A 19,865-nucleotide genomic window follows, 5' to 3' on the forward strand; every position below is an offset into this window, starting at 1 on the left:
ATATTCTTCCACCAAACTCCCTTAACGATGTCCTTATGGAACTTGTGCACTGGGCACAGTCATAGGGATCAGAAAATGATCTTCCCGCAAAGCCTGAAGCTCCAAGTGCCCAAAATGTCTTGTGCTCAAGTACTAAGATTTCTCTTCACTAGAACTAAGAAACCGAGGCCGACCCCTGATAAGTCCATAACCCCACAGCATTATCTCTCTCCCGATACTGTACAGGGGGCATAATGCAGTCAAGATGGATGCACGGCGAGGGGTCGGATGCTATACATAGGGGGCAAAAGGTCTGAATGTCCTAATATTTATGACCTGCAGGCCATCTAAACTCTGCTGTTATAATTGTTGTGTAGCTCTTCCCCCACAATGTATAAGCCAGGTTCATTCTGAGACTTGTAGTGTTCAGCCAACGCCTTTGCACATTATATTCTTGTATGAGAAGGCTGTGCAGGTGTTCAGTCTTGAATGGCGTCCACATTGGGGCTCAGCTGTTTCTTTATCAGTCACCTGCCTGTGTGGGTCTACAGGGCCCGTCGCCTCCTCGCCCTCGATGCAGGTCTGCCATCCTACCCCTTGTCTATACAGCACTACCTAAAGGCCATAGACGTTCCATATACTGTGAAGCCGCCCGCCTCAGCCCTCTCATCGACTCTCCCAGCTGCGCCTCGGCTGTGTCAGAAAATACATGCCCTCCCTCCTCCCACCATGTTTATTGTGGGGCCTCCTATGCAGACAGCTAAGATGATCCCGGCGATTACATTGCCCTATAAAACCTGGCATTGCCAGGACGACACAGGCCGAGGGCTCCGAAAGCTGGAAGATCAGGGCTTGGCTGTATGGCTACAGTACTACATACACCAGGGAGCCATCAAAGAGGCAGACACTCCACACATGGGCATCTAGGAAACCAATTAGCAGCATAAAAGAGAACACAATCCCCATAATTACAGAGCGTGCACCGAGCGCGGCACATAATGCAATGCAGAGGTCGTGCTATCAAACACTGATTATCATGTTATATAGCGCAAAGGGTTAAAGTCCGGAAATAGGAGTCACCTGATAAGACTCTGCGCTGGAATAATGTGAAGGTCAGCGGTGTACCTGCAGAAGGGGACTGGCTGCAGCGCCAAGGTGACTATACAGGCACAGGGGAAAACTTCTCCTCCTGTCAGCTCCCACCCCAGCTCCAAAAATCCACATTCACTAGCCCAATTTACCTTCTACTTCTTCCTAACAGCATATGAAAGCTGGCGTTTATTAAATGCCGCTTTCTCCTCAGAAGTCGATCTCCCCCTCCCATTTAATAATTGTTCTTTATGGAAAATGACAGTAAAAAAAAAACCTTTGAAGCGGTGACATTGCAAGGATTAAAAGTCCCCCATCCCCAGTGTATGACTCCTGGGAATGACTTCACATTGTACTCCTGGAAATCCTGTGTAGTGCTGCTGGTACGGGAAATATATGTCATAGGTAAAGTGACTTACACAATGTGGCGGCGTAATATGAGCGGAAAAAAATGGTGCTATATTCTGGAAAACTGTATATAGGTACAGAAAATAGGTAGAAACTGGCAAGGTATTGTGATGCGTTGTGATCAGATAGTCAAATGTCGTATTGTGAATTATCAAAATGAAACGCCATTTCTTTACGCCAAAAAGACACGCGCAAGAAAATAATGGACTCGATTTAGGGTTACGTCATATGACCCCCAGAATGCAAAAAATAAATAAATATATAATTATATATATATAATGAAATTCTGAATATAAATAATATAAAATATATATTAAATTAAAGAATATATATATATATATATATATATGTAAATATAATGAAAGTAATGAATATAAATATTATAATATATATTCATCATTAAATTGATGAATATAAATAATATCAAATATATTAAATTAAATATATATGTATATAAATATAATGAAAGTAGTGAATATAAATAATCTAAAATATATTAAATTAATGAATATATATATGTATATAAATATAATGAAAGTAATGAGTATAAATAATCTAAAATATATATATTTATCATAATTTAATGAATATAAATAATCTAAAATATATTATTAAATTAATTAATATATATGTATATAAATATAATGAAAGTAATGAGTATAAATAATCTAAAATATATATATTTATCATAATATTAATGAAAATACATAATCTAAAATATATGACTAACGAGTATTTATAACACTATAATTTAAGTAATGAATTTAAATTAAAAAAAAAAATACATATATATATATATACACAGTATATACGCATCATGAAATTAATGAATATAAATATAAAATATAGATTCTTAAAGTAGTGGATATACATATAATGTATTTATAATTAAAAGTATTATATATATATACACCCACACAGAGCATGAATAGATAGAAAATACAGGTAGCTATTTGTAATAAATAAAGAAGCTACAGTCCCCACAGAATCCCTGCAGCAGGTGTACAATCCTATACAGTAGCAATGCACTAGACATCATATGGATCAGTGCAGGCAGATGTCAGATTGCAGCTGCCCTGCACCCAGACACAGACAGACACACAGCAGACTCATGGCTGGAGGGGGCACTACTTACCCAAAATCCTGGTCCATAGATTTGAAGAAGAACTTGTAATTGTGCACAGGTCTATTGCTGAGGACATTTTTAAAATCTGCTAAGGTGACTTTTTCAGGAGACACAGGCAGCTTCACCAGATAAGGGGTTTCTTCTTCATCTATGTGGTAGATGATTTTAGTCTCAGCCATGAGCAAAGAAATGTCAAAGGGGGGGTAGACCCCCCCAAAATGGCAAGGCTCCCCTTCTTGTGCAAGCTGTAGCAGGCTCAGGAACAGAATGCTTCCAGGATCAGGGCAGAAATATGGAACCCAAAGTCTGGATTTTTCCCTGCCAGTCACTCCATAGGCTTTCACAATACACTGCTCTCAAAACAGGAAGGGAGAGATGCAGAATCCTGGGCTGTAATGTGAAATGGCTGCTAACAGGACATTCTGCTCCCTGCAGCGCCCTCTGGCGGCACACAACAGAGTAGCCGCTGTTACTTTTTCTCGAAGTGCTGATTTACCCTGTCCAAAATAAATACAGGTTTTGTTTCAGATTTCCTTTAGTCATCTTTTTTTCCCTCTAAAACTGATGTTTCTTTTTCTTCTTTTTTTTTTTTGTGAGAATGGGTTTGAGGCTTATTGGTCAGTCATTGAGTTCACTGCACTGAATCCTTGAAGCTTTCACCTATTGCCTTTGTTACTCTCTGGAGATTTAATTAGACTAGCAATTCTTATGCCATTCTTAAACAGTTATGGTTTTTTACATTTATTTTACTTGCTTACATAATGCCATTAATCCCACAGCGCCTTACAGACATCATCAATGTCCCCAATGGGGTTCACAATCTAAGGTCCCTATCAGCACTGGTGTAACTGAAGTCCCATGGGCCCAAGTGCAAATTTGGACATTGGCCCTCACCTCCATGTTGGTTAGCTGTAAGAGTCTTTGTAGCGTTCTAGATCCTATAAAGACATATGTGTAATAGTGTCCCCATCATGGCACCTTCCTGTAATAATGTTTCCTGTTCTGGCCCTTTCCTGTAATAATGTCCCCATCCTGGGCCCCTTCATGCAATAATGTCCACTGTCCTGTCCCATTCTTGCAATAATGTCACCCATCCTTGGCCCCTTTCTGTAGTGATGGCCACAGTCCTGTCCCCTTTCTATAATAATGTCACCCTTCCTGTAATAATGTCCCCCATCCTCAGCTCTTTCCTGTAATAATGTCCCCAGTTCTGACCCCCATCCTGTAATAATGTCTCTTATCCTAGGCACCTTCCTGTTATAAAATCCTGTCCTGGGCCTCTTCCTGTTACAAAGTTCCCTGTCCTGGGTCCCTTACTGTAATAATGTCCTCAGATGCACCTCCAGCTGAAGTAGGGGCTGGCGTCGGCAGGCACCCTTCCCGCATGGGCTCACTCTCTGTGAATGCAATCGTTATGCCCCTGCCTATCAGTATCTCTTTGAATATGGGAGGAAATTGGAGTGCCCACTGGAAACAAACGCAAACATGGGGAGAACATACAAACTGATGGAGCTGATCTGTAGGGGTGCCGATGTCAGACCTGTAGTAATTTTATATATGACCCATTTTATATAGGCCATCAATGTCAGATCAGGAGGGTCTGACACCCCCACCCCTCAGCTGTAACCAGCATTGAAGGTGGCGAGACAAATAGTATGTGGAGCCGAGTACCCTGTTTAGTGGATGTTCATGGGTCCTGCAGCTTATCTCCCATTTACGTAAACAGATTGTCCGTGACTGTAACATTGATGGCTTATCCTTAGGATAGGTCATCAATGTCTGATCAGCTAGGGTGCGACACCCAGCACTCCGATTAGGTGTTCCTAGGGTCGGTGGCTGCACAGTACAGCGCCATCGACTGTATAATGGCTGTGGCCGCTACTGCACATCCGCACCCTATTGATTTGAATAGGGGCGGATGTGCAGTACCAGTTGCAGCCACTATACAGTCAATGGAGCTGTGCTGTGCAGCCCCATAACTGTGCAATTCCCCCTGCACTAGGAACAGCTGATGAGTGGAGGTCCGGGTGTCGCACCCCCAACGATCAGACATTGATGACCTATACTAAGAAAAGGCCATCAATGTTTAATAGGACAGGCCATTAGACTGTGCCTCTCCTGTTGTCAGGCCTCCTCCGGAGCAGATAAGAGCTGATCGAGGAGGTGCCAAGTGTTGACCACCAATCTAATATTGATGACCTAGCCTATGGATTGATCAGGTCATCAGTATTATATCTCTGGACATCCCCTTTATGGTACATTGCAAATTCAGACACAAATTGCGACTTCACATTTGGACGTATAAGGAAACCATCTGCACACACAAAATATCTAAAAAGGACCATCTAAGGGTGACCAGGACACATTAAGTTGCAAAAAAAGGACAATTTTGACCATAACCAACGAATGGCTGACAGCAATCTTCTGAAATGCAGGTCGGCCATTTTGATGTTTTTTGTTTGAGGATTGGAAGAGGTTTAATAGTTATGGATAATTTTTAGACTTTGTCAAGTACACTGAGATCACGGCTAAAAGGACAATGACCAAAGAGAACTGCACAGAACTGGAGCTTAGGGAATTAGGGCTTAAGCTTAAAAGAGAACTCCAACCTCCCCAGGATCACTAATATGCGTCCGTCACCTGATAAGCATACGTTGTTTTGGGGGTTTTTTTAGATTCTGGTAAAGCTTGGACTATCATACAACTAGGCGGCGGTCACTGATCTAAAAATTAGCCAACACTCAAGATAAAAGGGCTTATCCTGTAGAGTAAAATTTAGAGAGACGTCGATGTGCGACCATCGCTCTATGAATGTGGTAGCCAAAATTAGGTGCCCGAGAAAAGGATATAACGTGGACGTGCTCGATTATCAGATTTAATTCTGCTGGCAAATAAGCAATTATTCTGTTATATAAGGGACACCTCCATCAGTTCTATATAACAGCTTGTGTGCCCCAGAGATGCACTTCATCTGTAATAAAGCACCTGAGAAATGATTTACTTTTTTATTACCAAACTCAACAAGTCATCAAATAAGTCATTTACATATGAAACACAATTTGGGCCAGATACAATGCTTTCAAGCGCAGCCAGGTTTTGGAAAAAAATGTGGCCCAAGGCATATAGCAAGCCATTCCCTGTACGACGCATGTTATGGAGGGACGACTCCGCTCTACTGGTACATTGTTACTGGTAAATTATATAATCTGAACATAATTACAGCACAATGATACTAGTAAAAAAGATAGTAGCTCCATTGATTGATGAACATGGCGGTGACAGTGGTGCTCGGTCCTAAAAGCTCAGGTTTGGAATTAGTTTTATCACGTTGTTATTTCATATTATTGATGAGGGGATTCATAGGATGGGCCATCAGCTTACCATTGTGCATTCAGTAAGAATCTCACCCCCCTGGGCCAAGACCTCCCTGTGGGCAGTAAAACCAGGGGATCGGCAGCACTTGCTTGAATGAGAATGGGCTGTAGTAGATAGCTCTGTCCCAAAATGATATATGTAAAAAGCTACAAAATGAAATGGCACCAATCCAGATGAAAATGCAGACCCCCGGACCACAAACACAAAGTGCAAAAACAGGCAGCACTCCCATATCAATGGTCTCATGTGTTACATACTTGTCCTGAATCTGGGTGCTCCCCTCACCCCAGTCCGCTGACCTCTGTGGTGCTCCATGTCTGGCTTTGCAGATGGCCTGGCGTGATCCCATGTGCTCATATGCTTGGACCTACCAAGTCACACACACCTGTGTGCTCTCTGCTACCTGTTCTTGCTGTTCTAGGACCTCTTCTATCTGTTCCTGGTCTTCCAGGACCTCTGCTACCTGTTCCCGGTCTTCCAAGACCTGTGCTATCTGTTCCCGGTCTTCCTGGATTTCTGGTACCTGTTCACGGTCTTCCAGGACCTCTCCTACCTGTATGCAGCCTCTATGACGTCTCCTGTCAGCCTGCGGCATCCAGGACCCCTGCTACCTGTTCCCAGTCTTCCAGGACTTCTGCAATGTGTCTGCCTTTTTCTTCCAAAACGTCTCCTGTCCACTTGCGGCTTCCAGGACCTTTGTTATGTGTCCACCTGTGGTTTCCAAAAGATCTCCTGCCTGCCTGCGGATTCCAGGATCTCTGCTACCTGTCCCTGGTCTTCCAAGACCTCTGCTATATTTTCCACCATTGCTATTTGTGCAGTATATGGAGGATACTGGGTCAATACCCTGAGACTTGCACTCATTTGTTATATTAGTTTTGTATAGTGCTGCTTTCTTTGAGGACATCCATCCCTCCATCCATTTAAGTACTGTATTAGAAATACAATCCAAAATTCCACTATCTTATTTATACATAGACCGGTATATAAATAGATCCACATATAGAGAAACATAGTTACAGTGTACACGCTGCCTATAAATATTGTATGTTTCTGCACAGCAACATACTGTGGATATTGTGCCAAATGATTCAGACTCTCCAGTAAGCGGTTTACACTGGCCTGCTGTATAAACAGGCTTACCCGGCTCCTGACCATTGACATGTCACACCGTATTGTGGAAATTAAACGTTTTATGACTCATGCTTCTATGTGTTGCCTTCTTACTGGCCCTACCTTACCATCAGCTGAAGGATCAGGGCAATCTATCCATTGACCCACATAACCAGACACCAATTCCACATACAATGATCTACCTCAGCAGACATCAAAATCATTCGGATGGATTTGAGTTCTTCCAGTATGACAGCCACACTTTACTGGTATTGGGGAAAGGGTCAATTCAAGTTCCCAGGTTTCGGTCCAAACATATATACTTGGGTGTCAGTGGTATAATGGCCCCCAATTATTGCAAGTCTTTAATAGTAATGGTATTTTCATATGGGCCAAAGGAACTTTTAGGGCCCCCAAGGCATTTGCAACCCCTGCACCTATTATAATTGTGATCTCTGCAGCATGGGCTACGTACCATCTAATGGTTGGGGTGCCATACCAGATCTCCTGTCTTTCATCTTCTACCTCCTAAAGAACATTTGTTACATCAATTTTAATTAGACATTTGGTTGTTTATTAATTAAAAAAGTGCAATCCTGATTGCCCCCATCATCACAACTCTCTTGTATCACCCTTGGCGGATGGTGGATATTCAAGTGTCCAGTCAGATGCTTCCACTGGGGTGACCATTGCTGGGGAAGTGTTGTTTTTTGGGTGAAGTGTTTTTTTTTAGTTTGTGTCTGTTTCAAAGTGGATCTCCATTCTGGCTCGTAGAAATGGGTCCTGAGTGGGAGACCTTCTCTATCTGGGCATAGGTTTCCCGTATAATAAATTTAATTTTGGGTCTGGTGCACCTTGGGCCATTGTTTTTAAACATCTCATTTTCTATGAGAGATATTGGATAAATTGGCTCAATATATACAGCATATAAGAAGCATAAAATGACATTCCGAGTCTAGAAAGAACTGTGCCCGCTCTCACCCTGTTTCTCTATATTATCTACCCCTCTCCTACAGCACCATTCATGGACTGACATGGTCTACAAAGGACGATCCAGTCTGCAGAGCTTGGCACAATGGAGCATTAGTTCTGGTTTTCCTCCATCATGCCATGCTTTTACTCCATTCCCGTAACATAATGTGATTTCACCAGTGCCGAATAGTTACAGCAGAGGGGATTCTTCAGGGTCCCCTGCCTTGCTGATGTCGAGAACAGGTTCCTATTATACAAGATTGGGGGAGAGATTATGGAAGGAACCGTTCTGTCTGCCTCTCACCGTGAAGACCAATTGTTCTCCATTTGTGGACCTGTAGTAGAAGTATTTGTAGTATAGAGGTCTCCAATGTACAATGAGAGGGGATCGAAATAAGGAGGTCTTTTGATATTTAAAAATGTATGTAAAAGCTGCAGAGAAGGGGCTGGAGGGCATGATTATTCATTTCCTATTACGAATAGAGTGCCAAGAGTTTCAGAATTTCAGACCCTGGGGCTCACTATACTATTTACCTAGTAAAAAGACACACATCCGTGCTAATCAAAATATTGTTTTGGGAAAAAGGGACAATACAAAATGGGGTGGTGGAATCTCCTTGCAAATATAATCCAAGACTTCTGCACTACAAGACAATAGAACCTTATATATTCGGCCCACCCAAGGGCATAGCTATACAGGGCCCAAAAGGTACCACTGACAAATATCAAGACACCGGTGTAAAAAGACACACGCAGGGGACAAAGAGGTGAGAGGGCCATTTGCACCTCAAAAGTAGGGGTGGAATTGGACTGCAAAGGTCCCTTATGTTGTTCTTGCACAGAGGCCCTCTTGTCTGTGTCTGGTGGGGGGACACATAGTAGGCAGAGGGCCCTTTTACAGATTATGCACTGGGGCCCGAGAGCTTCAAGTCGCACTTTTAGGCCCACACAAAAGGGATACAACAATCCATTCATATTTTTGGAGATGATTTTTTTTTAAGTTTCAGAATCCGCTCCATGCAAGGTCCATCAGCGATTCTCAGAATGTATGGGGATGAGCTGCAACGCAAACTTTACTGAATCAGTTATTGTGCTACTGACACCTCACTTTATTTAATCTTTAATTTTATTTTTTTTTACACTTTTCCTTTGTAGAATAAAATAAATCGCAAAATAGGAAAGAGTGGATGAGTGGATCGGCTTAACTCTGGGCATCTAAAGACTTCATGCCCAAGTAACTGGAGCACAATTTGCTGCAGTCTGCTTGATACTAGACTCATCTTTTGCCTCTTGCAGTGTTGTGTGTGGGGTGTTGGGTATTCCAGTCCTTGTCCTGATAGTTGAACCCTTTAATCAACTCCCGTCTTCTTCCCTATTTTTTCACCCTCCTCTACAATTCGTGCTTGAGGTCTTTCCCCTTCTCCCCCGTCTTCTTGCTCTTTCTTCTACATCCTTTTCTTTGTTACCCCTCATTCCTGTAACCACAACTTTTCTCTTATAGGTTTTTTTACATTACTCCATCACATGTACTTCCAAATACCCAACTTTTTTACAATTATTAAAGAGAACAGGTCACTTTGCCATAAATATGTAATATTTTTTAGCTGGTGTAAATTCTGCTATTCTCCTGAATCCGGCGTTGGGTTTCTTTTGATCCTGTGTTTCTCCATTCTTGATACAATGCCCCCACTTTTATGTATATTAATCTACATTTGTTAGCCAAGTAAGTGTGTTCCTCAAGAAGACCGTCATAGAGAAGAGTTGGGGACCTCGCCCAGTGCCGGACTGGGGTGCCAAAGACCCACCAGTAATGTTGACTCTGGTGGTCCACTGTTCAGCTACATGCAAATATCACATTACCCTCAGTCACAAACTTACCTATTTTTTCAGATAATAATAAATTGGGTAGTTGTTAACAATGTTGAGGTGATGCCTTGTCTGAACATAGTGAAAAATGTGGTGAGCCAACCACTTCTCTTATAGGTGGAGAACCATTCCTGAATGGGGGCCCACCGGAGGATTTTCCGGTTCTCCTGTGGGCCAGTCCAAGCTTGACCATGCCCATTTAGCTAACAAGACTGGATTTATATACCAGAGAGAGAGGGTATATCTCAGGAATAGAGAGGTGCAGGAACAATAGAAAAACAATGCTGGATTCAAGAAAACCGTGGCATGTACACCAGGTAAAAAAATTACTTATGACAAGAGATATGTCCTCTTTAAATATGTTTTTTTGCTGTTTTCACTCACATTAAAATAAATGTAAAAAGAGGACAAACTATAAAAAAAAGCAATGAAGCAACTGCTATAACTTTTTCTTCTGCGTTGTAAGAATTATTGAAATGCCATTCAATACAATGCACCATCTTTGCCCACGTCCAACCCCCCCATAAAAAAAAAACAATGGTTAGTAGGTGTATATAATTATTTTGGGGAGTCGTATAGTATGGAGTAGTATATACCAGACCCATGCAGCAATATAGGGGTTAATCAGAGATGAGGAATTTGTGTTGACGGTTTGTCAATGCATCTGAAGCAATAAAACCGCCCTGATTTATAGCTGCACAGACTCTGCAGCTACAAAGGCGCGCCGTGCTATAGACAGAATTCGTTTAATGCCTCTGATGTGCCTTATTTTCAAACGTGTTGATCTCCTGCCTATGTAATCGGCAGGCGGGCGGCGTGGACGTCCCGCTGAGCGTGCAGTGTGTCTTGTAACAGCAGGCCTGCAGCACGGCCCTTTCTATCTGCTAGAGCGGAGCAAAGAGAATAGATCGCCTGCAGAGAGAAGGGAAGCGAGAAAAGGTTATAGCGATGGACGAAAATAGGCGCATAGAACCGCGGGAGGAAAACCGCGCTGCCTAGTCTGACCCGCCTTACACATAGCGCGGCCCATAGTCGCCTATTGCAGTAATCAATGATGTGGTGTGTGGGGTGCACGGGCGGACATATCATTGGGACCCAAGAGGTATGGGGCCCACAACCACGTTCAAAACTGTCCCAATGTTACGCTGTGTCATTCCTGCCAAGAGACGTAGAAATGGTGCAGAAACTTCATTTTGCAGCCAGGGCAGCTGTCTAAATACCCTGACTCGGAAGAATAGCTTTTTGGCACCCTCCAGACACCAGACATGCACGACCCTGCCCGAAAATGTACTGTGATAATGCATTTCTGCAGTGTGCTGTCCACACGCGCAAAGCAGAGCACATGGAAAGCACATGCACAAGACCGAAAAACCAAACCAAAGCGGATGCATTGTATGCAATAACCGGCAGCTCGGCTATGTAGAAGGAGGCTCAGATCTGCACGTGGACACAGTCTGGCCTGGTAATATTAACAGGAGTCTGAACTCGGCCTTAAATCATTTTATAATTTGGCTACAATGGCAATTGTAGAGGTCGTACCGGTTGACATCCAGCCCATTTTTCCTTATGCAAACATTGACAGGTGGTATGCCGGACTTGTTGGCAGATCCTGCTGGAATTGGCTTGACTAAGCAGTAGAATACATTATGGATTGCTGTTGATGGATCCAATTAGTGTAATTAGATTTGCTAGCGGGCGAAGGTTTAAGAGTATTGATGAGCGAGCATGCTTGGACAAGGTGTTATGCTCGGGTGCTAACCGGGTGACTTCGGCGTGCTCGAATACTGTATTCGAGTCCTCGCGGCTGCATGTCTCATTTCTGTTCGACAGTCGAAACATGTAGGGATTAAATAAATGGCGCTATAATAATAAATAATAATAATTACCTAACAAACAGGCTATCCATGCATGTGTTGCAGCTGTCGAACAGCCACGAGACATGCAGCCGCGAGGACTCAAACATAATATTCGAGTACGCCGAAGTCACTCTGTTGGCACCCGAGCATGGCAGATAACACCTTGTCCGAGCACGATCGCTCATCATTATTTACGAGGATAATCTCTGTCATTATCAGAACATTCCCGCTTATAAAGGGAGCGATCATATTACATTGGAGAATTGCTAGACTTGCAATTCCCTACTCTAGGGGGAAGTGATAATAGTGTAAATATATGGATCTGTTAATATTGGAGACACTGAAGAAAGATCCTGCACTGCGGCAACCAGAAAACGACGTGGAATGAGATATTCTGCATATGCGGAAGGAAGAAGATGATGGCTGGGTGATAACATTTCTGCACGAGCGACATGAAGGTCACCGAGGCCTCGATCGTGGCTCAGACAGGTAACACTGGGAGTCTGTGCGTACAGCCTGCGGCTCTTTTAATCGGATCCTTATTACCTGCGGTTCTTCCAGTACAAGACAAGCAGCGACACATATGCAGCAACAGAACGAGGAACCAATGCCCAAAACCACGACCCCGCTACTCAAGCACAAGGCATTTTATTGTATTCGTGTATATAGCTCCATGCCAAATATGTCATACCCCCGCCACTGCCAACTTGCTTCATGTTGCAGGAATTTCCTTTATTGGATCAGTGGACACAGTGTAATGTGCAACTGGTAATTGCAGAGATTATATGGGATTTTTTCACTTTGCCGCCATGCTTTAGGCTGGCACTATATGGCCGCAAGTGGGGGATATGGCACAGAACTCAGCAAATTACCCATTAAAATAGGGTGTGCCCACTCTCTTAATGGGTCTTATAGAAGCCACAGGGTAGGGGCACATTGCATGCCAAGTATGTGTGTAAGAGGAAAGTACTCAAAGTGTTAACCCAGCGCTATTCTTTCTTTCTTGTACTTTATTTTTTTAATTTTCTTCTTCCAAAAGCCATAACTTTTTCATTTTTCCATCCACATAGCTGTTTTTCTGCAGGACAAGTTGTAGTTTTGAATGACACCATATAACATAATGAAAAGCAGGAAAAATGATGTGAAATGATGAAAAAAAAATAAAAAATCAATTCTGCCATCGCTTTTTGGATTTTCTTTTGACGTTCATTGAAGTTTTTTTTGTGGTTTACCGGTATTTTGTGGCTTATTTTGTGGATGTAGTTATTGAAACAATTTTGGGGTACATACGACATTTTAATCACTTTTAGTTGCATTTTTTTTGGGGGGGAGAGATACAGTAGAGAAAAAAACAAACATTCTGGATTTTCAATCAACTTTTCTTAAAACAGTCTACCATTTGGGTTAACTAATTTTATATGTTCATAGTGTGGACTTTTAAGGATTTAGCAATTTCAGAAATGTACTTTTTTTAATTTTGTCATTTATGCATTTTTTTTTTAATTAAATTAATTTTCCCTTTATTTTTCATTCTCCTTAGGAGACTCGAACCTGCGATCATGTGATCTCTTGTATAAATACAATGTAGTGAAATTATTGAAATCTGATCTAACCCAGTCACAGGAGCAAGATGGCAGCCACAGGACCCTCATAAGTCCGTCAACGGGCATCGCATCCCATTTAGACTCATGGTCACGTCATGGAGGGGTGGGTGGTTGACACTGCTGCTTCAATCTGCATCAACAACCCAACCGTTTAAGTGCTGCTGGCATTTATCAACAGCAGCATCTAAATGGTTAAAAGCAGTACTATTGTGTAAAGGTATACTACACTGTTCATCAAACTATCAGACTGGATGGAGATTCGGCGCGTGACCATCGCTCTATTACAGCAGAGGAACCCAAGTCTTCCATCTGGCAATCGCTGGGAGTCTCCTTATCCAGGGTACTAACAAGAATACCACTTTAACTTGAAGCTTTTCGAGACCAGTGCAAAATTGAAATTAATATACCTGCCTGTAACGCACTGGTATCTTCTAATATGATATAGCAAATTTACCAAAAAAACCATTACCCCTGAAGCTGCCATTTCTAGCTATTAGGTGTCTATGGTGCTCTTCTATCACCTCGTCTCATGTTCCCGTTCTAGAATGTGACTGCGTGACTATGTGACATTCCCTACATTCTTATTTTCTTATTTGTACAGGACTGCAGACTGCTGTGCCTGTGATTATGTCCTCAGATAAGGCAGAACCCGCAGTGCCGCTACCAATTATTAACTTGACAAAACCTAAGATAATAACATAATAAGCAAATACCCCGCAGTAAATAAATAGCAATTGCAGAATGAAAATAACATAGGGTGCTTAGGCAACATAATTTTAATAAAGAAAAAAACATAAAAGTCATCCCGCCACATCAAGGTGACCCTATTTGGGACAGTCCTAACCTCCAACATTAAAACCTTACCATACGTCAAATGATGTAATTATAAATAAGGGCCGAGCAGGACCAAGACTCTGACTAATGGATACCCAGCCATAAGAAGACGTAGACGTAATGTTCAGCTTAAAGAAAAGTAAGGCCACAATCTTATTTCCACAAAGTGCAAAAACCTAAAACAAAGACCAAAAGAAATGAACTGGGATATAAGTTGGTGTGCATGCAACGTGCAAGTACATGTTCACACTGGCAACTAAACAGACAAAACCTAAAGATACCTTCACACTCAGCAACTTTACAACGATAACGATAGCGATCTGTGACGTTGCAGCGTCCTGGATAGCGATCTCGTTGTGTTTGACACGCAGCAGCGATCTGGATCCCGCTGTGATATCGCTGGTCGGAGCTAGAAGTCCAGAACTTTATTTGGTTGTCAGATCGGCGTGTATCGTCGTGTTTGACAGCAAAAGCAACGATGCCAGCAATGTTTTACATGGAGCTAACGACCTGTGAGAATGATAAATGAGTCACCGTTACGTCACAGGATCGCTCCTGCATCGTTCTGGAGCTGCTGTGTTTGACATCTCTACAGCGACCTAAACAGCGACGCTGCAGCGATCGGCTCGTTGTCTATATCGCTGCAGCGTCGCTGAGTGTGATGGTACCTTAAGATAATTAAATGAGCAAATACCCTGTAGTAAATGAATAAATAGCAATAGTGCATGAAAATGACATAAAGTACTTAGCTAACATCATTTTGCTAAAAAAAGTAAAATCCATCCCACCACGTCAAGGTGACCCTATTTAGGATGGTCCTAACATCTAGTATTAAAACCTTACCATATGTCAAATGACAAATGTGAATAACTTGTGCAAAATACTTTGCTGACCCCTATTTTGCAGTCATCCTGTGACGTCTGCTTTTGTAGGTATTTATGGTCTTGATGAAATAAGAATACAGAGCTCCTTTTTTTATAAACATTGCATTGGGCTGTTCCTCTGTTGTTCCTCTTGGAAATAGAGGAGTCACTTGACAACTGCATGTTATTGATGGTATGTGTCCCTCTTAGCACTGCCTGAATAATGTCACATTCTATAGGGACATCCCCTGCTGACATGGGGAATGGTAAAACTATTCTACAAAGACTTCTGACCAGACTCTGGCGTTACTGATTGGCAGCAGCCTAAGGGGGACACATGGTAGAAGAAGCTTTTGAAAGTAACTCAAAACAACTTTAAATCAAGTTTTAAAGTTAACTTCATAGTTAATGAATTCTGCCTGAACCAGAGCAAAGACCGACTCTGTTATTGTAGCCAGGTAGCGTATGTTTCACTCAGAAACACTGCGGCATTTCACAGATAACATGCTTTGACATGGCGGCCTTGGGACAAAGCGACTAGGGTGACTAGTCCAACCCAGGTCCCCAGTGGCTTCTCCACGTCTGGTTCCACTAGACTGACAGGTCCGTCCCTGTGTGTTTGTATAGAGGGAGATGTCAGTCAAGTGGGGTGAGGTGGGGAGCAGTCATCTGGGACTTGTCTCTTGGACTAGTTGCCCTACTCGCAGGTAACCTGGCGGCCCCTTCATAGTAAGAGCAGGCAGCACAAATCTAACGACAGGGTCCCTTTAAAGCAGATATTAACTGTCATTAAGTATGAAAAAATGATTGATGGGAAAACCATTTCAGCTTTTATTCTAATTTATTTGCAGTAGGTCTCAAACTACAGACATGAAATATGGGAGGCAGAAACACTACCAGTGAGCCACAGACTGCACGTCATTCTATGAGAAGATTTTCATTCCCTTTATATCTTAAAACTACGGTATATCATTCTTTTATCTAACCTTTGGGTATATACTAGTACTTAGGTAAAAAAGTGAAAAGTAAAATGTTTTTGGCATTGGGGTCATTTCTGAAAAGTGGGTAACGAGGGTCTTGGAAAACAGAAGCTTCCTGTAAGTTTGTATCTGATCCAGTTGCTAATAAGGTGACAAACTATAACACAACAATACATATTATTTGCATTTATTCTACTCTCGAGTATCGAGGATTTTTCTTTTTTTTTTTTACATGATTGGATATTGAACTTATTGCGGTGTTTTTTTCAGACTTTTATTACGTGTTTATTTCTAGATTTCCATTAGGAGACATTTACATTTTGTAGATTTGTAAAGGAAATTTCTGCAAGAGTGTATGTATGTAAACGACTCCATTCAGATAATGAAAGTCACCAAATCAAAAACAACGAATCGGTAATGTGTGAAGGTATCCTTAATTTACCATCCACACCCCAATTTGTTACCCTACTGTTCCTTCTGATGTTGAACAAATAGTTTTGCATTTGTCAATGTTGACACCAATGTCAAAAAGAAACCGGATGACTAGAGTTGAGCGAATATGTTCGGAATGGGTCGCCGAATCTGAATTTACCATAATGGAACCTTAATCGGGTCAAATTTATGTTTGACAATCGATTCCGAACATATTCGGTCATTTCTGCTCCCTTTGATTCCAATGACGTTCGGCGAATATTGCAAAAACAATTACTCCTGTTTTCCCCTTAACATTTGGAGACTTCGTTAGGAGCCACAGTTTTTATCAAGTATGCATAAAAAGTAATGAAATTCCAAAGTCCTTGGGGTACATTGGGTGCCATTGTCTTTCATGTAACAGAAAACATTGAATTCCATTTTTTCTGCTCCTATGTGCAGGTATGATCCTAGTATAGTTGTTATTACTATTAGTATTATGTAATTAGAATATGTCTAGAGATGTAGCCGGAGCCACTTACCTGCTGGTCCTGCAACCTGGAATCACAGCATTAGTGTGCAGAATGGAATCATGGGGCTCGTCATATTAAATAGTTTGCTCTGCAGGTAGCAGGGTATAGGGCAGAATAAAGTGAGCAAATTCATATGTAGTTTTGTACCAGAGATTCAGTAAAACTTTATTTTTAAATCTCTGCCAAATGTAAGCTGAAGAGTCCAGTGGACAGTCCTAATTAGTGACTGGCATCTATCTATGCACAGTGGGAGGATAATTATTGAGCAAGACCGCCCTCTGGACTCCTAAGTGGTGATAAGCGAACGTGCTGGGATAAGGTGTTATCTGAGCATGCTCAGGTGCTAACCGAGTGTCTTCGGCGTGCTCGAAAATGTGTTTGAGTCCCCGTGGCTGCATGTCTCACGGATGTTAGACACCACAACACATGCAGGGGTGGCCTGTTTGTTAGCTGCGGCCCTGCGGGGACTCGAACATATTTTTCGAGCACGCCGAAGACACTCTTAGCACGCGAGCATGCTCACATAACACCTTATCCCAGCACGTTCACTCATCACTACTCCTAAGCAGAGAAAGACCACGCACAATACATTTTAGGTATACTAAATGATGGCATAAATCCATTTTCCAGTTAACAAGTTCTATTTAAGTTAGGGTAGAAAACACATTGCAACATTTTTATTAAACATAATTTAAAGAGAGACTGTTAGCACAAAATGACTGTACAAACCAAGCAGTGCAGCCTTGACGTGGCTGAGCAGTTGAGTATTCCTTCCCACCTACTTGTTTTGCGTCTATCTCCACCGTCCTCTTCCTTGATTGACAGCTTTGGCTTTGCAGAAGTCAGTGGGAATAGATGGAAAACAAGTAGAGGGAAAGGTGCAGTGAACTGTCCGGCCACAACTAGGGCGCACCGAGCGCCTGTGCTTAGTTTGCACAGTCATTTAAGAAAACACTTATTGTCTCACATTACGTTTTTCTCTAGCACTGGTGAGGACTGGCTCTCCTGAAGGAGGCCAGCTGTATATGGAGCCTTATTGGCAATGCCCCATTGGAAAAAGTAGGCAACTTAGTTGTGAAATGCCATCTGGGGGGAGCTATCTACTAGAAAATGATCCAGTGGCCGCATCAATATTCCATGACCACCTGATGGGAGCCTCGAAAACCTTGTTCTTGGCGGCATTCCTGGCGCCTCTTCTGATTTGTAGGCCGAGTGCCACATCAATGTTGACATCTCACCAGGCCTACAAATCAAAATAGGTGTTGGGGATGCCAGCAGGTAGAAGGTGGCATGCAAGGCTCCTGTCCATCAGCCACAGACTGCTTTGATGGCCACCAGACCACGGTCCTACAGATTGATTCGCTCTTCTCTAGTAGCCTCCCTCAATGTCTGACCCTTTCACAAGCCTTCTCACATTACTAGAGATATGAGCCAGACAACTGTTTCAGGGAACTTGCCCCTCATCAGCTACAAACTGGTAATAGCATGTGCCATGTAATGTTGGTATAGGATGGTCACCCGGAACCAGCGCAGGTCAATGTTAAAGATATGTTTTCCAACATAGGATTTTTTTTTTCGCAGGTCTGAATAAAAAGGACCATGGCGTAAACATTGAATGCCGCAACATGGCTCTGTCTGTCTTGGCTATATTTGTATCTCCTTCTTACATCTTGGCCCGAAAAAAAAAAATATTTTTACCATGTGGAATTGCAAACTGTGACAGTCAGACATCGCGGCCCGGATCCTATTGTGAATCTTTCACATAAGGATCCGCGAGAACAAAGCATTTCGAGGACAAGAGACTTCAGATGCAGAATCCTGGCGCGTTCTTGTGCTGCGCGAACAATACGCAGGTGCCACTGTCACTGTGGAGACAACTTCAATAGATTCGATTCCAGCCAGAGAGAATGGATAAGTCGGGGATGTGAGGGAGATGGCAAGATCACACGAGCGCCTCTCCCCACCCCTCCCATCGGATTGCACTGCCCCCTGCTGAGACGCCAGACTTTGATGCGTTAATTGGCAGCACGAATCAACAGGAGGAGCGTGTGCGCAGCTTTATGCACTGAAGCCATCCATGGCAGAGACATAGACGACCACTTGTAATTATCGATTCCATTCCGGTAATTGTGGTGGGGCGCTGGCGATGACACATGTGCACCTATTGAGAGCCGTCGCCCTAGGATCTGTGGCGGGGTGTGCCGGTGCATGCACAATCCTGTTTATTCCCTCCATATGTAGGGATGCACGGAGCGTTGCTCCCATCTGTAGACGCGCCGCTCCACAGCACGACAGCCGAGTGCCAATTAGGAACGACACCTCACATCGATGACTCTTCATACCGGGGGTCACTTACTTTCTTCAGTTCCCTTGGGAACCGGAGCCGCGGCGTGATATATTAGGTTCATGTATCCTGTATCGGAACGACGTTTAGCCTCCTTTAGGGACCAAGGGTTGGAGCTCGTCTATTAAGGCGCGTGAAGGTTCAAGGCGCAGTGGCTTCTGCATAATTTATGGTGCTTGCAAGAAGATGGTGGCGGTTGAAAGGGATTTCTCAGGCAAGAAATTGCCACAAATAATTATTTACCTCCTTTTTGAACAAAAAAAAAAGGAACTAAAGGGTTTGTGCAGAATCCAAGAATGTATTTGTGTTTTTTTTTTCTTCCTAGAAACAGGGCAGGTCTTGGCCACGGGCTGTGTCTGGGAAGTCAGCTCAGCGCCATTTACTAACAGTAGGAAAAGTAAATTCAAGAAGTGCCATAGAGACATGTCTAATGCTATCATTATGTCAGTATCTGCAAAAATGGGGACCACAGCAAAACTTCAGCATGAGAAGACCACCTGCAGGTTCAGAAC

The 19,865-nt window shown here is 42.7% G+C and overlaps 1 protein-coding gene and 1 long non-coding RNA gene across 5 annotated transcripts in view; one reads left to right on the top strand and one right to left on the bottom strand.

Moving 5' to 3' along the window:
* DVL1 (dishevelled segment polarity protein 1) overlaps positions 1-3,394 on the bottom strand; it is a 186,186-nt gene extending 182,792 nt beyond the window's left edge. For 2 of the 4 annotated variants that reach the window (XM_077250132.1, XM_077250135.1), the window contains exon 1: positions 2,612-3,394. In XM_077250132.1, coding sequence (XP_077106247.1) covers positions 2,612-2,781 — 170 coding nt within the window. In that variant the 5' untranslated portion in view covers positions 2,782-3,394. The remainder of the gene's footprint in view (positions 1-2,611) is intronic. The other 2 variants (XM_077250133.1, XM_077250136.1) reach the window with 1 other exon arrangement.
* On the top strand, positions 973-19,640 carry LOC143764512 (uncharacterized). The gene is made up of 3 exons (XR_013213216.1): positions 973-1,134; positions 15,937-16,049; positions 18,591-19,640. It is a non-coding gene; the product is annotated as an uncharacterized LOC143764512 (long non-coding RNA).
* The last annotated feature ends 225 nt before the right edge of the window (positions 19,641-19,865 follow it).

The sequence above is a fragment of the Ranitomeya variabilis genome, chromosome 4, assembly GCF_051348905.1.
Source record: "Ranitomeya variabilis isolate aRanVar5 chromosome 4, aRanVar5.hap1, whole genome shotgun sequence".
NCBI classification, from domain to species: Eukaryota; Metazoa; Chordata; class Amphibia; order Anura; family Dendrobatidae; genus Ranitomeya; species Ranitomeya variabilis.